Here is an 18640-nt window from a genome sequence, read left to right as displayed (position 1 = left end):
AATACCTTGTTCACCTTTGTGCTTTCCACCAATTGCAATACAAAGCCTTGCACATATTTGTACTCAGTAAATATTTGTTGAATTAAATACATTATAGAAATAGGTAGGTTCCACATTGAGGAGGGCCTTGAATGCCAGGCTGAGGAATTTGGACTTTGCCACCGAATAAAGTCATTAACCTTCAGTTGTTCAAGATTGATTTAGATTACAGAGGTCAAAAAAAATGGAAAAGCAGCAGTTTGATTGGTCTTAAAGATGTGAGTCTCTTTATTTCTCTGTTCTCTTTAATATCCCTTCAGAGGGGATGTTCAGTAGGTATCTCTTCATATTGCATCATGAGAGAGCTCAGTAGGTGTTAGGAGGGTTTTCATTAAAGTCATATTAAAAATACCTCTTTCTCTCCTGGGTATATTAGTCATTTAAGCATGATCTCACTTGTCTGCTGTGACTGATCCATAGCTTACAGATCAGTCTTGTGCTTTTGCCTCTGACTAGTGAAGAGTGGTTTTTTCCAATTGTTTTTGTTCAGTGTATACTTACCCTTAGACACAATGCCCCAAATTAGGTCATTACCAGAGGGAAGAGATGGTGTAAGAATCCATCAGCATGTGTATTATACTATAAAGTGTTACGTTTAAGAGCAGGCTATAAAAAGTAACTTTGAACTAAAACTTAATATCCCAAGTCTCAGCCCAGAGAGAAGAATTTCATCAGCAATATATTCAACCACTTTAAATTTATACTAAAAGAACAAATTGCAGCTTACTGGTTTATATATATATATATTTACTTTCATGGCCGAGGAATCACTTCACGCTGCTTCAGTATAAACTCACTTTTCACTGGGAAGGTGGACCCTGCATGAGGACAAAATGAAGGAGGAGAGGAGCTGCTCCGTGCACAGTCACAGAACTGTAAGGAGGAGAGAGAAAAACAACTGGCAAATGTTGCTGAAACTTCCTTGCCCTCTATTTTTTACAGTCTCATAGTAAATAAACCTAATCCTTTGTTATTACATGGAGTCCTTTATTAAAGGCTGATCCATAAATTCACAAGATAATGTTCTTCCTTTTTTTTCTGGCTTGGACTGAGCAGCATAGTCTGGCAACACCTCCCAGAAATGGTAACTGGGGAGATGTGACTTGGTCTTTCTCTGCTGGGTCTTATGCATATTGTATGCATTTTAGTTCTATATCATAGGGACCCTTTTGAAATATGTTTTTAGCTTTTGGGCAGCAAAGAGACTCCATTAAATAGTGAATTGGTAAGTGGGTAAAATGGGTAAAACTCCCCAGGAAACTTGTAGGTTCATTTTGTAACTACCCTAGAGAACAAGACTGTGCAGTGCAGGAAACATCACCCAGGTATGGGGAAGACTAGAAAGGGGACCGATATGTGTTAAGTACCTGCTATGTTCTTGGTACCGGAATAGACATTCCACTACTTCTCTTATCATCACTACTGCTGCTGTTTCTAAGGGCAACTACTGTTAAGTGAGCAGGTACTGGGTTCAAGTCTCTATGCTAGGAAATTTACATTCCCTTTTAATCCTCATAAGGATCTTGCCAAGTAGAAATTATTAGCTCTCTTTTATAAGGGGATGAAATCACAGTTTAGAAAAGGGAAATCATTTACCCAAGGTTACGTAGTTAGGAAAGAGCAAATGTACCATTCAAACCCAGATCTGTCTAACTACATACCATCCGAGCCACACTAACACCCATTTTTCTTCAAGCAAGACGAGCTGATTGTGCTGGTTTCCTTTGAAATAGCCTTTTCCTGTTGGTCTTCATTAAAAAGCAGAAAAATTACATGAGAAATAGAAACTTGTGGAAGTTTTTTTTATATCTTCCAAACCATACAAATATTAGGTACTTTTCAAATACTTTCACCAGATTCTCAGGGTGAAGAAGTTTTGGTGGACCTAAAATTGAGTTGATTGAGCAATATCCTTCAGCCGTCTTCTTCTAACACTATTTCCATATCCCTAATCTAATTAAAAAATGTTAGTTTCTGCTGTACCCATGGTCTACATCTCTCATTCTGAAATAAAGCAGATTCCCTACAACAAATGAAACAGTGGAGAGACCAATTCTTTAATTTTGTTAAGAGTTTTAAAAGCTAAGTCTGGATGTTATTGAAACAATTCACTTGACCATTTTAGAAATTCATTTGATGGCAGGTATCAACCTTTGGGGTTACTTATATTTGAGTTCACTGTGATTTTACCATTTACTAACTATGAGACTTGGGCAATTTAATCTCTAAACCTCAGTCTCATGTGGAATGAGGAATGTGGATTAGATGATCTTTAATATCCCTCTTATGGTAAAATTCTCTAATTCTATGAGCATATTTTATCCATTTCATAATGACTCTACTATCTGGGGAAGGCCCCATAATATGTCTGTTTGAATGCATGCTTCAGTTGCATATATTTACACACACTCTATAGCCTTAGGATAGCTTTCAGATTTAATATTTCCAAAAAAGCTCAGACTTGCCTTACTATCCTTTCAAATGTCCCTGGAAGTGGGGATGCTGGGATTTCACAGTTACTTTGTGTGTCAAGTCAATAAAAGAGGTAATATTAGAACCAATGATGTTGAGTTCCAAACAACTATGGGTATATATTCCCATCAAAGCCATTCTTTTTACAAAGGGCTCAAGTAAGGCAAGGTACTTAACAGAATATAAGAAATAAAGTGGGATTTATATAAAATTTGATTTCAGAAATGCCCGGGTTATAAGGCAACATGTTGACATCTGAGTCTTACTGTAAAGTTGTCGCTGTTGAAGATGTCCACAGCTCTCTACTATGACATTAGAGTGCTTACCTTATGGCAGCCTGTGTGTCAGATCATGGGGAGCAGTCATGAATAAGACAAAACGCACTCTCTGCATATTTGCGGTGCACAGTCTAGTGAAGACGGTGGGCACTACAACTGGTAATTTGGGCAAAATATGGTAAATGTTAAGATATAGGTAGGCAAAGAGTGCTGGGGGGCCTAAAATGCTTGGCTCAGTTTGACAAGCTAGCTATAAGACTGCTCAGAAGACCCCTGAGGGGAATTCAAGAGTGAGTGAGTGCAAGGTGGATGGGAAATGCCAGGAAAAGAGAAAGCATGAATTCTTGGTATGAAACAACGTGATGTACAGAAAACTACAAGTAGTTCAATATTATCAAGCATTAATTTTCAAGAAGAGTAGCCAGAGATGAAACTGGAGACCTAGGTGGAGAGCCAGGAACGGAGAGCCCTGCACACCATGCTAGGGAGTTTGGGCTTCATCATTCGGGCATTAGAGAACATTGAAGACTTTGAAATATAGGAGTGGTCTGGTTAGAACCGCGTTTGTGATGAATCACTCCTGCTGAAATTAGGAAGAGGTATTTTAAGTGGGGACTGGGGACTCAAAGATGAAAGTAAGAATATCAGCTAGAAGGCTAATATTTATAATAGTTCAGCAGACACAGTGTAACCCATGAGTGATAAGGAGGGGAAAGAAGATAGACTTAAAAGTATCTTTGTTAACTAAGTCTGGGATTTGCTTCACCTTGGTTTGTGCTTCTTCATTTCATGTAGAGTCTGCAGTAGTATATTCAACTGGATGAAGCCAAAAGCTGCTGAGAACATGAATTATTTAGTCTACCAGCTTTTTACCACCCTCTGCATTCTCCAAAGGGATCTACTTGAATCTGAGCCTGGTTCTCCTGAAAATTTAGAAAGCCGGAACCTATTATTGTCTTATTTCTTTAACAGTCATCTCCAGTTCAAACTTAAACGATGTCTTTTTTGCTTGGGCTCAACAGTTTGTAAGCTTAAAAAATAGCAATTAGATAATAAGTAATAATAATTTGGTGTTCTCTATTACCTTCAGGTCATTAAAATAAAGAATCATATAAGTTATCCCAGTTGCCCTTGAAGATAGTTGAAACAAGGTAAAGGACTCTGTTTAGCTATGTGTAAAGCAAAGATAACTTGAGCATTAAAAAAAAAAAGAAAGAAAAGTAAACGTGGGCACCAAAACCAAAAGCAAGGGATTCTTGAAAATACAGACTGGTTATATCACTGGTTAGAATTTCCTTCATTTTGCAAAGCCACGAGCCACATGCATCAGCTCACCACAAAGTCATTAAGCCTTTTTAAGCTCAGATGAAAAACATTAACAAATACCACAAAAGGCTTTAGTATAGCCCCTTTGTTCATTCACATATGGCACTTTATAACTCCTGCGCCACTCTGGTCCTGTGTTTGTTTAAGCTGCCTCCATCAGGCTGGTCCTGAAAGAACAAAAGACATCTTGAGCAATCCTAAGCAGGAAATGGGCTAATCTAAACATGGTTTGTGACACTTTAAGTAGAATAGAAAGGGGAGGGATTGATTAGTCATTAATGTCCAATTGGCTCCATATGGATGTTGCAATAATAAAGCCTTTCTTCAGAGCAGTAGCAGAGTTATTGAATTAGAGGTTTATGCTTCCTTAGAGCTGACCTTAGGGAATTCCCTTTTGGTTCTTCTTGAAGATCTTTTTTAAAGAGAATGGCATTTCCAATAGGAAAAAATGGAAGCCCTATCCACAATAACACTTGCTCATAATCCTTCAACCAAGGAATGCATTTAATTTAGCATTGTTTTAATCCTTGCTATAATTTCAGTCCTTACTGCTTCCTTTGCATGCTTTTGCATCTTTGGTGGAGCAGTATTTCAGGGACCAATTAGACAGTGGCATGAACTTCATAACTGAAATGGGCTCCTCTAATGTGTTTCGCTGTGCATTGAACTGGCATCCTCAAAGCGGGAAAGTAATGTTCCGGCCAAGGAGCTTCGAAATGCAGAGTAATTTCAGATTCCTGAGTAGTGACTGGGGTGGCTTTGGTATAGGGAAAATGAACTAGACTGAAGGGCGGAAGACCTAGGTTCTAGATTTGGCTATGCTCCTTATTAGCAGTATACTGACCACTGGTTATTTGAGAAGAAGGTAACATAACCTTTCTGAGTCTTGGTTTCCTCATCTATTCTTATCTTGGGAAATGACCTCTGGTCTAGTCTAGTCAAAGAAATTCCTCTTTAAAGAATTACTTTGGTTCTCTAATTAGTGAAATGTCTGTTTCCAAAGTGCCCAGTGGAGTTTTCTGTTTATATGTATTTTGCTCTATCTTTGCTATGTCTCTGCCTATGTCTATATCTTTATCTAATTCATCTATCTAGTTTATTCAGTGAAGATTAGTTCAACAGTTGAAGTAAGTAGGGTGTTTGTTTTTAGTGGCACTAAAGATCCTTAAGATGAAAACAGAGAAATGAAAATTTGTCTGTGGCCTCCCCTACATTGGACAAATGAAGAACTAACACTTCAATAGAAGTACCGTAGGCAATTCATCTTATATTCCTGCACCATTGGTTTCTATTTTTATTTTCTCACCAACCTCTAGCTCAGGGGAACTATGCATCCATATTTTCCATGTGCCTTCTTCAAATCATGCCACCCATCATTAGGTCATTGTTTGCTAACCTATGTAGCTAATCTTTTATAAAAGACACAGAGAGAAAATCATACTTTTGCCCTCTGGCATCCCTTCTCAGAAGATGAACAAACACATCACTTCCCTAATGATTAAGGGTCTTGCTCAGCCATGGAATGCGTTTTCCTGCTGATTAAACCACTAGGATAGCCAGATTGTTTTCTTTTTTGTTTTGTTTCTGCAAGAAGTAATCAAATTTGAATAGCAAGCAGCTTTTTTCACATTGAAAGTAAGTTCTCGTTCTGGCAATAAGCTACAATATGAAGTTAGCAAAACTTTCATAATCATAGATGGACAGCTGCCATCCATTCCTACAACAGAGTGAATTAGACCTCTACAATATCAAGATAGATTTGGTGGGATAAGCATGATGAAAAAAATCTGACATGTGTAATATTAATACCTTGCGTCCTAATTTTTCATGTCCCCTTCTAAAATTCCTTTACCTTCTAATTTTTGTTCTGATGCATGCATTTTTACTTTCTCTGTTAATCCAAATAAAGGACTATTAAATGTACCACGTAATTCTTTCCAAAATATTACAGGAGAAAAGCAACTATTCTGTTGATAGATTGAAGTAGTCTAAAATACTGTGATTATCAAGCAACCCAAAGGTGTATATTTGTCTCTTATTATTAAAAAGCTTTCCTGCCCTTCTTAATAATTCATTGGTAAATGAGACCATCTTTTTTAGTTCACCATGGCCTGAATATACCACTCACTCAGGTCCACAGAGAAAAGAACCTTTCAAAAAAGATCACTTTTGTTTGTTTGGCTTTCTGTTTTATTTTTGCTTTTTTTTTTTTTTAACTAAGAGTTAACAATAGTTTTATTTTGAATAGTATCCCATTGTATGACTATACCACAATTTGTCCATTCTCCAGTTGTTTTCAGTTTTTGGTTGTTATGAATAAAACTGCTTTGATATTCTTATATAAATATATTTCTGAACCAAAGTTCTCATTTGTTTTGGGCAAGTACCTAGGAGTGGAATTGCTGAGTCTTAGGTAAGTATATATTTTACTTTATAAGGAATTGCCAAATTGTTTTCTGAAATGGTTATTCTATTTTACACTTCTACCACCAACATTTTAGAGTTCCAGTTGCTTCATATCCTTGCCAGTAGTTAGTGTTATAAAACATTCTGGTGGATGGGAAATGGTATGCCATTGTGGTTTTAATTTGAACTTTCCTTATGACTAATGATACAGAGTATCTTTCATGTGCTTATTGACCACAACTGTAACTTCTTTTATAAAGTGTTTGTCCAATTTTAAATTAGATGGTTTACTTTTTTGATGTTGTTTCATGTAAATTTTTTATTTATCTTTGATGTAAGTTTTGTCAGATATGTGTATTGTGAATATTTTTGGCCAGTCTGTGCTTTGACACTTCATTTTCTTAGCAGTAACTTGATGAAGAGTCTTAATTTTGATAAAGTTCAATTTATCATTTTTCTTGATATTTAGTGTTTTATTTGCTTACTCTAAGGTCTCTAAAATATTCTCCTATGTATTCCTTGAGGAGTGTTATAATTTTTGCTTTTGGTTTTGTTATGATTCATCTCAAATTAATTTTTGGGTATAGTATGTGATAAGAGGTCAAGGCTTACTTTTCTCCACATACTTACGCACTTATTCTAGAACTATTTGTTGTAAAGACTATCATTCCCCACTTTAACAGCCTAGGTCTTTATTGAAAATAATCATATATGTGAGGGTTTAATTCTGAACTCTTTATTCTGTTCTATTTGTCTGCTTATTCCAGTACTGCACTCTCTTTATTACTCTAGTTTTTACAATGTTATGAAGTACTTCTTGCTGTAAGTCTTTAAATCAGGTAGTTTGAATCACCCTTTCGCTTCAGCTGTTATTACTGATTTTATTTTCCATATAATATTTTATATGGAAATATTGCATCATATGGAATGATGCAATTTCTAAAAGTCTTTTGGGGATTTTTATTGGAATCGGGTTGAATCTATAGATAAATTTGGAAAGAATTGCCATTTCAACAATACAGAATCTTCTAATCTATGGACATGTGTTCCTTCATTTATTTAAGTCTTTAACGCACAAATGTATTATTTTTCAGTGTAGAGTTTTTGTACACTTTTTTGTACACTTTTTTTGGTTAAATTTATTCCTAAGTATTTCATTTCTGATGCCATTATGAATTTAAGTTTAAAAAGTTATTTTAAATTGTTTGCTGCTAGTTCATAGAAATACAATTGATTTCTGTTTTTTTATAACATATTAAAATGTTGCTAACTTTCACTTCTTAGTTCTAGTAATTATTTTGTAGATTTCTTAGAGTTTTCTATGTAAACAATTCCACTATCTATGAACACAGAGAACATTACTTATTATTTTCCAACTTGTATGTTTTTTATTTATTTACCTGCAGAAGAGTGTTAATTAGCAATGGTGAGAGTGGATATCCCTTGCCTTGTTCTTTGTCTTGAGGGAAGGCATTCAGTAGTTCACTATGAAGTATGATTCCTACAAGTTTTTCTTAAATGCTTCTTACCAGACTGAGGAAGTTCCCCTCTATCACTAGTTTCCTGAAAGTTTTTAACATAAATTGTTATTGAATTTCATCAACATCATTTCTGAATTTATTGTGAAGATCATGTTTTTCACTTTTCTTTTATTAATATTGTGAATTACATTGCCTGATTTCACATCTTAAATTAATCTTACATTCCTGGGATGTATCCTCCTTGGTCATGATTTATTATACATTTTACATCTTGTTGGATTTAATTTGCTAACATTTTATTATAAAGTTTTGCAATTATGTTCAAATCTCTGTCAGGGTATGATGTCTCAAAAAATGAATTTGGGAAATGTTCTTTCTTCTTCTACTTTCTTAGTTTCTGCAAGATGATTATTAGTTTTTCCTTAAATTCTTAAAGAATTTACTATGAAACCATTTGGGACTGGAGTTTTCTTTGTGGGAAGATTGCTGGTTATAAAACTAATTTCTTTATTAGCTACAAGGATATTCAGATTTTCTATTTATTCTTGAGTGAACTTTAGTTCTAGAAATTTGTTCATCTAAATTGTCAAGTTTAGTGGAATTAAGTCATTCACAATACATCTTTATTATTCTTTTAATGTAAGTTGTATCTATAAAGAAATCCCATCTTTCAATCCAAATACTGGTTTTTGTTTTCTTTGTTGATCAGTCTTACTAGAAATTTATCAGTTTTATTGATCTTTTCAAATGACTAACTTTCGGCTTATAGATTATGTGTTTTCTATTTCATTGATTTCTATTTTATGCATTCTGAAAATTTCTGGTTTTAACCAGATTTTTAACTCATTTATATTTAATGCAATAAATTTGATCAGCCTAAGTCTTAAAATTTTCTATTTACTTTTTATTTGTTCTTTCAATTTTTGTCCTTCTCTTTTTCCTTTCCTTCCTTTGGCCTAGATGAATGCTATAATAATAATAAAAATAACTATTGTTATTATTACTATTGAGACTTAATTTTTGTAAAATGTTATTTCTCTTGAACCTTGACTTTCTCTTTTAGTATGGGTCTGAAGGTAACACATTCTCTCAGCTTTTATTTAGCTAAAAATGTATTTCACATTCACTTGTGAAGCATATGTTCACTGGATAAAACTCTGAATTGATTTAGGATTTTTCCTTCAGCATTTTAAAGATGTTCTATAATGCTCTAGCCTTCATTGTTTACTATGAATATTCAGCCTAGACATCTTTTGTATCATTGCTACCTTATATATAATTTGTCCTTTTCCTCTGGAATTTTGTCTTTGGTTTTAGCAGTTTGACTAGTGTCTATATATAATTTTCTTTGTATTTATTCTGCCTGCATTTTTTTAATCTGAATGTCTTGAACCTATAAGTTGAAGTTTCTCACCAAATTCAGTTCATTTTTAGCCAGTGTTTCTTGAAATATTTTTCAGTCATGATTCTCTCTCTCATTTCTTTCTGTAACTTCAATTATACATTTTAGGACACTTAATAGTGTTTTGCATATGAATGAGTCTCTGTTTACATTTTCAGCTTTTTTCTCTTTCTGTTTTTGAGACTGGATGATTTCTTTTGATGTATTTTCAAGCTTGCTGACCTTTTATCTGCACCCCAAACTTTGAAGTCCATTCAGTGAATTTTCATCTCAATACATTTTTTTACTTCTAGACTTCCCATTTGTTTATTTTTATAGCTTCATTTCTCTGCCGAGTTTCTCCTGTTTTTTAACTTCATTATGATAGTCTTTTCCTTTAAGTCCTTGAGCACATTTATAATAGTTATTTTTAAGCTTTTGTCTGCTAATTACACTGTCTGAGTCATCTTGGGGTTTTTTTTTTCCTATTGACTTTTCTTTTTGTCTTAGGGTCACACTTCTCTTGTTTGTACAACTAGTAACTTTTTATTATATATAGTACCTTGTGAATTATAAGTTGTAGAAACTCTGGTTTCTCCTATCTTCTGGTATTAAGTATGTTAATTTTTGTTCTAGGAAGCAGTTAAATTATTACTGATTCTGAACTTATGGAAGCTTAGATTTGCACTATATGGAGAGTCTGTTTCAGTTTTGTCTTTAGTCCTAGGGTGAATCTGTAGTCCTGGCATATAGTCTTTCTTGCTGAAGAATGGCCCCTCTAGGGTTTCAGTGGAAAGCCTAAAGTGTTTTTAAATCCCTTCTAACTTGGTAGGATGTACATCCAAATTCTGTTTCCCTTGGAGTAGGTATCTGCTGAGATTTCTTCTCAGATTTTTCAGCTATACAGCCCTGCTATCCACTGGAATCATTTGAGTCTTCCCTATTCCTGGAAGTTCAGGGGTCATCCACTTGGGAGCCTCAAACTCCCTTCTGACACACTAAGCCAGTTAAGACTGACTTTCTGTTTGCATTCTAGTCACTCCATGCTGTGCAGAATGGGGCATGTCCTCATGGAAAAGCTATGAACACAGGGATCTCACTCAGTGAAATTCCTTTACTTCTAAGATAGAATCCTCTCCAGTTTCTTCTTAATTTTGCTAGATCTCAAGTGACTTCAGTTCCTTCTTTTCTCATATTTTTTCCAGAGTTTACTATTATTATCTGCTTGAGGGTTAGTCTGATACAAACTCATCAGCCATCCAGAACTGGATCCCAGAAGAGAATCTTTTGTGCCAACATTTTGCATGTATCACCTTCTGTCTGACAAAATATAACCTTTAATGGACCTGTGAGGAAGTATTTATTTACCTTATTTTTCTCTATTCTTTGTTGTCAATTCATTAATAATTATTAAAACTAATCAGCGGTAATTTCTCACTTAGTCTGCACTTTAATCTCTTCTAGAATATATTTGTTCATATCAAAACCCTACATAAAAAACTTAAAGATTTCTTGGCTTGGTATTCAAGGTACTTAGCAATCTGGCTCCTACTTACTTTCATAATTTCATCTCTTAGTACTCCCCTATCTTTCTATAAACCCAAACCAGAGTCAGCTTCTTTTTGTCCCTAAAACCTACCAGGCTTTTGTTATAACTCTGTGCCTTTATTTACTCTGTTTCTCCATCCTAGAATACTTTCACATTCATACCTGCTGGTAAATTCTTACTCTTCCTTTAAGATGATGCTCAAGCATCACTTCCTGTCTGGAGCCTCCCTGATACTCATTTCTGTACATTCCAACATTAATAGATTCTTTTCTCTGCTTTCATAGTATTTTTAAATTACCTTTGTCAGCACTTATACTGTTTTGTAATTTTCTATTTATGTATCTGTTTCCCTCATTAGACCAAATCCTTTAAAAACAAGGCACGTGTATTATTATTCTTTGTATACCCCATTACAATGTTGGGTACATCTAAAATATGTCTGAAGTGTTTGCTGAATTAATGCATAAATAAATGATTACTAGGCACATTATAGAATTAGCCAGAGTTCCTCCTAAGGGAGAACTTTATATATATATACAGAGACATAGCAAACACTTACTCATTCACTCACATAACCCTTGGAATTTATCCAGAAAGAGGGCCTCTCTAGGATTAGTTCAGGACCATTTGCTATAGGCTATGATGGTTAAACTGGCCTTCATTCCAAGCCGCCTGGAAAAACTCGACTTTCTGTCTTCTCTTTAAATTATTTAAGTCACAGATTCCTCAAGAGCTTTGCCTTGGCAATTTCTATTTTCTCTCCATAGAGTACCTATCTCTTTTTTATCTAACTGAAAGTTTACTTTACACAAACTGTGATATGGGAGATAAAGGATGAATTAGTCAATCCAAAACCCCTAGGGGAAGTTGGAGTGAGCAGGAATTCCTGGAGTACAAGGAACCAGTGCTTTCCTGTGGTGCTTGGTGTGGTGAAGACCTCCTGGCCTGCAGTAACTGTCATTTAGGAATGTGTTGCTGGTAATTAAGGACTTTAGGTCAGGTAGTAGGTAGTAGTCTCCAGATACATAGCCGGGGTACAAGCTTCTTCCAACTGCTTTCCATGCTATGTTCAAGATGTATAATGAACACTGAACTTACAAATGATCCCTCTGCTATTAAAAGTAAAAGAAGCTGACTCAGAATTGTGAAACATTCCCTAGCATTGACTATTTTAGAATGGAGTGCCTTTTTTTTCTTTTAAACTTGATGGTATTTTAAAAAATGAACGAAGCAATATATCACACTTGATTATGTAGACTGTAAAGTGACCTAATAATAGGAAGTGGATTTTAGACTTCAGATATTCAGACTAATAATGTGCCTTTTGAAAATAATTCTATAGTGTTCTATAGAATTTTCCTATCTGTTTAAAAAGGCTTCTATAATACACAATCTCCATTTTTAAGTTTCTGAATTTATATGTACATATCCAAGTCATATATATTTCTACTGCTGCAACAATAATTCCCTAACCATTTTGTTGCATGAGCAAAGTTTAGGAGAGTTAAGGGGCACTTTCAAAATATTTTTTTGACTATGTGATTTCTTAATATTTCCTTAAAATTCTGACTGTGATCAGATATCAGGTCAGGTCCAGTTTAAAAATGGTTTCAAACCGTGGTTTCCCTGGATAAGTCTTTTCTCCCCAAATGTTAGTTCATCAGTATGACATTCCTTGTTTAACTTAGGATGTCCCCATCCATTTCCCAGTTGATTCCCCTTGGAAAAGAGAAGAGGAGGCAAGAAAAAAGATATGTTAATATGCCCGGGAGCATTTTATATTTTCCCTTTCTTAATTCAATATTTTTGTACTATATGCTGTGCTTGAATTTCTCAGTTCCTGGGAGCATTCCTGTGAGTCCTAGAGATCTGCTGTGTAATTAAATTCAGTGTCAGGAAGCATCATGTAGATAATATGTACTATGGGAGGAGGTGACAAGGTCAGTGTAAGGTCAGTTCATGCAGTGAGACATGAGCTCTGAGCTGTGTTCCTTGGGAAATGGTAGAATGTGGTAAGGTAGAAGAGAGTAGGAAGGACATGCTAAGACTGTGGTACGGAATGAGAGATGGAGAGAGAGAGAGAGAGAGAGATTGGGCATACGTATGACATTTCTGGGAGAATCAATTAGTATGAGAGCAGAAGCTCTACTAAGACTAGAATCTAAAAATCCACAATGACCTCTATTAGTAAGAGATTAAAACTTGCCATTCACAATGAAATACATCTTTTAAATGAATAAATAAATGAAAGCTATTTGGTTTTGCTAGAGGTGGAGAGAAAGCTGTGACAGTAGAAGCAGATCTCAAATGTTAATCACCTGTGGCATTGTAGTTAACTTAGAATAATATTGAAATGTTTTGGCATCTGACATTCTCCACAAGCCTGTCTCCTTTTATATGTATGCATGCAAGTACATAAATTGCTGAATCCATGTCAGTTGTAAAGTAATGGCACTGAGGGCATCATAAATTACCATGGTGATCCTTAGGAGAAGACACTGTCGTATCTGAGTGAGTGTTTCACTTCCAGAGTAATGTATGCCTTCATCTGGCCCAGCTGTCAGCATATTGCCCTGTGTTGATGGATATTGTCAGCTGGAAGCTACACTACATTTCACTGCACAATAAACATGGCTGTCAAACCCATATAAAGTGAAATCAATTTATCCTGTATGGTCAGTGCATTTTAAATGAAATTAATGTACTGTGGATATGGTGGCAAAAAGGTAGCATATTAGTTATGCATCTTGGGATCTGAGACTTTTCATGTAAGGGATCATCCTGTCTAGTAGGCCTAAAATAAGGGCTTTTTACAGAACAGTTTATTTTTGCGTGGTCTTCAGAAATTGGCCCCTCTTTCTTCCCTCATGTTTAGAAAAGAATTGACAGTATTAACCAATTAAGCCCTTTATATCTTATCTTTCATTTGCTATAAATTATGGCCATATTTGCCACATAATATACTTTAATGTTCTATTTAATTTATTACTAGCTCTGACACAAACAAATTTCTATTTAATCAAGGTATCTAGAAATAGAGTAGAAGGGCCAGAGATTAATTAGGTCATTTTGTTCCTATATAACCAACCACCCCACTGAACTGACAGGATTTATTTTTTACCAAAAAGTGGAACTGTTGGTTTTAATGTATATTTTGCTTCCAAACTATTGGAGTATGCTTTCCTGTTTATGCAGTAGAAGTCCTGACTGAGGCCATCAGTCCAAGCACTTTACCTTTAAATATGGAAGTTCTCAATCTATAGGTAGATATTTAGTAGTCACATTGCAAACTCTATACACAGATGTGTCGTGCTAGTAAGGTATATGAAAACAAGCAAGAGCTTGTTTATCCCTTCATTCATTCCTTTATTCAAACATTCATTTATTTAACATATTTTACTAATTGAAACTCTGTATGCCAACTGCTTTACTGGAATGTAGGGACACAGCAGTAAATGAGAGGCAGTTCCTGCCATATTCTCAAGGAGTTTCAACCTAGTATGTTACTAGAGTCACCTCTTTGGAAACTATAAAATACCAGGGATTTAGATAGAGTTTCATAGGTAGATGTTAAAAAACTACCCTTACACCGCAGAAAAACATATCAGGACTCTTGAAATGAATGCCTTTTAGTCTACTACTTTTGCATATGAATGGAAAACCGATCTTTTGTTTAATAAGTATTTATTGAGTATCTATTATTGGGGAAATCCTGAGGACAGAAGAATACAGCATAACTTTAGAGGTCTCATATTTTTGGGGATGGAGTAGAAAGATTTGGGAGAGAGAGTCACCTAAACAATTACTCTGGAGCACAGAGCATAAACAAAAGGAGAATGAATGCAGCCTAGGGAGCATCATTGCAAATGCTGTTCCTTTGGCCTGAATTACTCTTCCTGTCAGTCTTTACCACCTTCCCTTATTCATGTGCTAATTCCTTTTCATCCTCCCAGATTCAGCTTAGATGACATCTCTCCTAAGAGGCCTTAGCTGACTGTGCTGTCTGGTGGCCTCTTGGCACCCTGTTTACTTCAGTATGATGGCACTCACAGTGTACTCTGTTATAATTGTCTGTTTGGCATCTGTCTCCCCTCTGAACTGCGAACTCCCTAAAAAAAGGAGCTTAACTCGTGGTGATTGCTCAATTAATATTTTTAATTGAATGAATGAATGAATTCAGGAAACATACCACATTGGAATAGGCCTTGAAGGATGAGAGGAATTTAGCATGAAGTTGGGGACTGGGTTTCCAGGAAGTGGGAAGAGCAGTGGCCAAGCACAGTACTGTGGAAGGGAATACTGTTTGCAGGAAAGAGGTAGTTTGGAGGGGCTACAGGTTTTGGCAAGTGAGGCTAAAATGATAGGTAAGAGCCCGCTTTTTAAGAGAGGAATCACAGCAGGAAAGGTTACTGAAAACAATGCCAGTCATTGCTTCATCATCTCCTGAAACTGATTGTAGTAAAAATGTACTAGGTGTATAAAAGCATACAAAATTAATTCTGTCCAGTGTATCTTTGAGACCTACATCAGGAGGGCCTGCAAAACTGTCATTTGAAATTATCTTCTGTTTCTAAGATGTCACTTAAAGAGAAGAGAAGGGCCTAAGGAAAACAGCTGAACCAGGCGGAAGCTGTGTTACATTATCCAGATAATAATGCTTTGCACCCATGTTGTTCTTCCTGCCCTGACATTACAGGAAGTAAAGCAATGAATGGCTCTGCAGCTAAACTACAGCAGTATTATTGTTGGCCAACAGGAGGTGCCACTGTGGCTGAAGCACGAGTCTACAGGGATGCCCGCAGCCGGGCCAGCAGCGAGCCCCACATCAAGCGACCAATGAATGCATTCATGGTTTGGGCGAAGGATGAGAGGAGGAAAATCCTTCAGGCCTTCCCCGACATGCATAACTCCAACATTAGCAAAATCTTAGGTGAGTGCAGCAGCGGGTGGGTATAGTTTGACACATATGGGAGACTGGTTTGTGCAAGTTAGATGCAACTCGGCAAGCTGCCACAGGAGACTCTCTCATCATCTCTGTCACTCCCCTCCCGCCACACCCACTTAGGTGGGATTCAGGGTTATGAGTTATTACATCCACTGGGTGCCAGAGGAGTACAAAAATCTTACTTTAGAGACAAAACTGCTTATGTATATTAATACTACAAATAATGTTAATATGTGAGTTTGGCAACTCTATGGGTCCCTGTTACACAGGAATCATGAAGACAAGCTTTATCTCCTTTTCACATTCAGTCTCCTTAAATTCACAAGTTTCTTTGAAACCTTGGATATATTCACAGACCTTACAGTTTTCTCCTTCACTATTCTTGGGTTCATATGTTCCTCTGAAAGAACTTATCAAGGACCAGGGGTGAGCCCGGAAAATAGTGTGACATTCATGGAGAGTAGAACAGTGCCTCTAATGATAACTCTAAAACTTATAAAATAAAACTACATTTGCTTTAATGTTATATGACTAGATCAAATTTCATAGCAGTGAGCTGAACACATCGACCACAGGGCAGAGGCCCATCGTGTGCTGAATTGCCAGAATGAGTCTCCCATTTCTCAGGATTAAACCCAAGCCTTGTTCTATTAGTGTAGAGCTTGCCTAGTGAAGATTATACAGTTTGGAATTATTATGCTCAACATATTGAACGTATTTTATTCAACATGCAGCATTACAGTCAACATGTTTCCTCTTTAAAAAGAAAGAAACACAGAAGGCACTGTTCTATTTAAGCTGTCATGATGTGACAAAAATCTCAAAGGGAGCCATTTAAGAAGCCGAGAAACATTAGGGACTTAAACTGTGGTTTTCATTTTTTAAATGTTTTGTTCAAAAGCAATAAATATTTTAACCTTAGTAAATATCGGTGATCTGGACATACACAAATACACATGTTTTGTCATTGTATAAATAATTTAACTTGATTCTGAGACATTTTGAGGCAGTGGCCTCTAAGAAAATTTAAAACATACACAAGATCAAATAGTGGTGACATGTTAAAATACAAGTTTTTCCTATTTTTCCTTTTGACTCTTAAATTTCAACATGGATATTCAGTGTCATTACAATTAAGTGGTGTTTTATTTCTGGAGTTTCAGAGATCTGCATTAGGTATATTATTCTTTTAAATGTAAACACCTATCAAACCAAAATGCTTCTTAAGGATATATTACATTTTTTTTCCTAATTAATAGACATTCAAAAGAAAACCAATGCTTCTCTGTCCTTAAAGTTTGATATTTAACTTTAAAATTTTCATTTATTTTATTTTTGTTTGCCATTTTAGTAGCACTAATAGTAGGCTCTCAGATGGGCACAGAACCTCTCTGTATCCATCTTGGCAGCTATGGGGAATCTATATTATTGGTGTGCATTCTGTGAAAAAAGTTATTGAGGATATAGTAAGTGTATTCATTAAAATGTTACCTTTTAAGCACAAGCATTTCAAGAGCACCAAGAATCCTCTGTTAATGGGGCTTTAGGCTGCTGAGAGCCAGTAGAACAGAGAAACCAATCTGCATAGACTTCCTGCACAACTTTTGCACAACAATCAGGAAAGATCGGGGATGGATGTGTCATAAAAGCAGACCAGGATATTGCTGGCTACAGAGAATATTTGTACAACTTTTCCATTTGTTTATGTATGAAAAATCTCCACTGAAGAATAGCTAACATCCAGTCAGCACAGCTGTTACCACTTTATTCACCAGCGAGACACAAAAATGCAATTTGATACATGTAAAAAAACACATCCCTTCTTCGTCAAGTGTTTAGATAATTCTTTATAAACAATATTAGAGAAGTGAATACTTTTCTTTCTTCCTGTATAAACCATATTAAAAATTTTTGTACTCTCATTGGCATATCCTTGAATGAACGTTTATAGTACTTGAAAATGGTATGTATAATTCCAACTGTGCCTTCCGGTTCTAAGTCTACAACTTCTTAAGTGGAGTTTAGGCTTTAATTACTCTCTGCCAGGGAAGTCAGTGTGCACAGTAGGTTTTTATATATGGAAGGATATCAACATCTGCTGACATCTCTTCAAGGATGGCCTCTCTAAAGCTGCTTGGAGTGTGAGAGGTGTTTGAATTTCTGGAATCAAGAGAATCCTGTCATATTTGGAGGTAGTTTTAGGAAGTTGAGGTTTTCAACCATCTTGAGAGAGAGAGGCAGATGGATGGGGGGAAGACTTTGGTGTCAAAGGTGATCTTTAAGCTGCAAAGACATGTTTTAAAACAATGTACTTTCTGTAGCACCAGCTTTAAATCACTGAGATTAATAACATAATAAATGTATCACAAGTAAAATTATTCTTTGCTCTGCAGTCTGAAAGACTGGTTGTAAGGCTCCATGGTATGTGGTAATCGGAGCTACTCAGAGCTCAGTTGAGTGATGCAGGGAGAAGGTATATCTAGTTGTATTTGCCAGGAATATGTTACCTTGACCACTTGGATACTAAAATCTGTTTTAATGTCTAGGGTCTCGCTGGAAATCCATGTCCAACCAAGAGAAGCAACCTTATTATGAAGAGCAGGCCCGGCTAAGCAAGATCCACTTAGAGAAGTACCCAAACTATAAATACAAGCCTCGACCGAAACGCACCTGCATTGTTGACGGCAAAAAGCTCCGGATCGGGGAGTATAAGCAGCTGATGCGGTCTCGGAGGCAGGAGATGAGGCAGTTCTTTACTGTGGG

The 18640-nt window shown here is 35.9% G+C and overlaps 1 protein-coding gene across 11 annotated transcripts in view; it reads left to right on the top strand.

Annotated features, from left to right (window-relative positions):
- The window catches only part of SOX6 (SRY-box transcription factor 6), a 622190-nt gene that overhangs the window by 585991 nt on the left and 17559 nt on the right, over window positions 1–18640 (top strand). For 8 of the 11 annotated variants that reach the window (XM_073216251.1, XM_037026991.2, XM_037026993.2 and 5 more), the window contains 2 exons: window positions 15629–15862; window positions 18424–18640. In XM_073216251.1, the coding sequence (XP_073072352.1) occupies window positions 15629–15862; window positions 18424–18640 (451 nt within the window). The remainder of the gene's footprint in view (window positions 1–15628; window positions 15863–18423) is intronic. The other 3 variants (XM_073216253.1, XM_073216252.1, XM_073216255.1) reach the window with 1 other exon arrangement.

Source organism: Manis javanica, chromosome 11 (genome assembly GCF_040802235.1).
Source record: "Manis javanica isolate MJ-LG chromosome 11, MJ_LKY, whole genome shotgun sequence".
Taxonomy (NCBI): Eukaryota; Metazoa; Chordata; class Mammalia; order Pholidota; family Manidae; genus Manis; species Manis javanica.
Note: the sequence above shows the minus strand (reverse complement) of the source record. Positions and strands in the feature narration are given on the sequence as shown.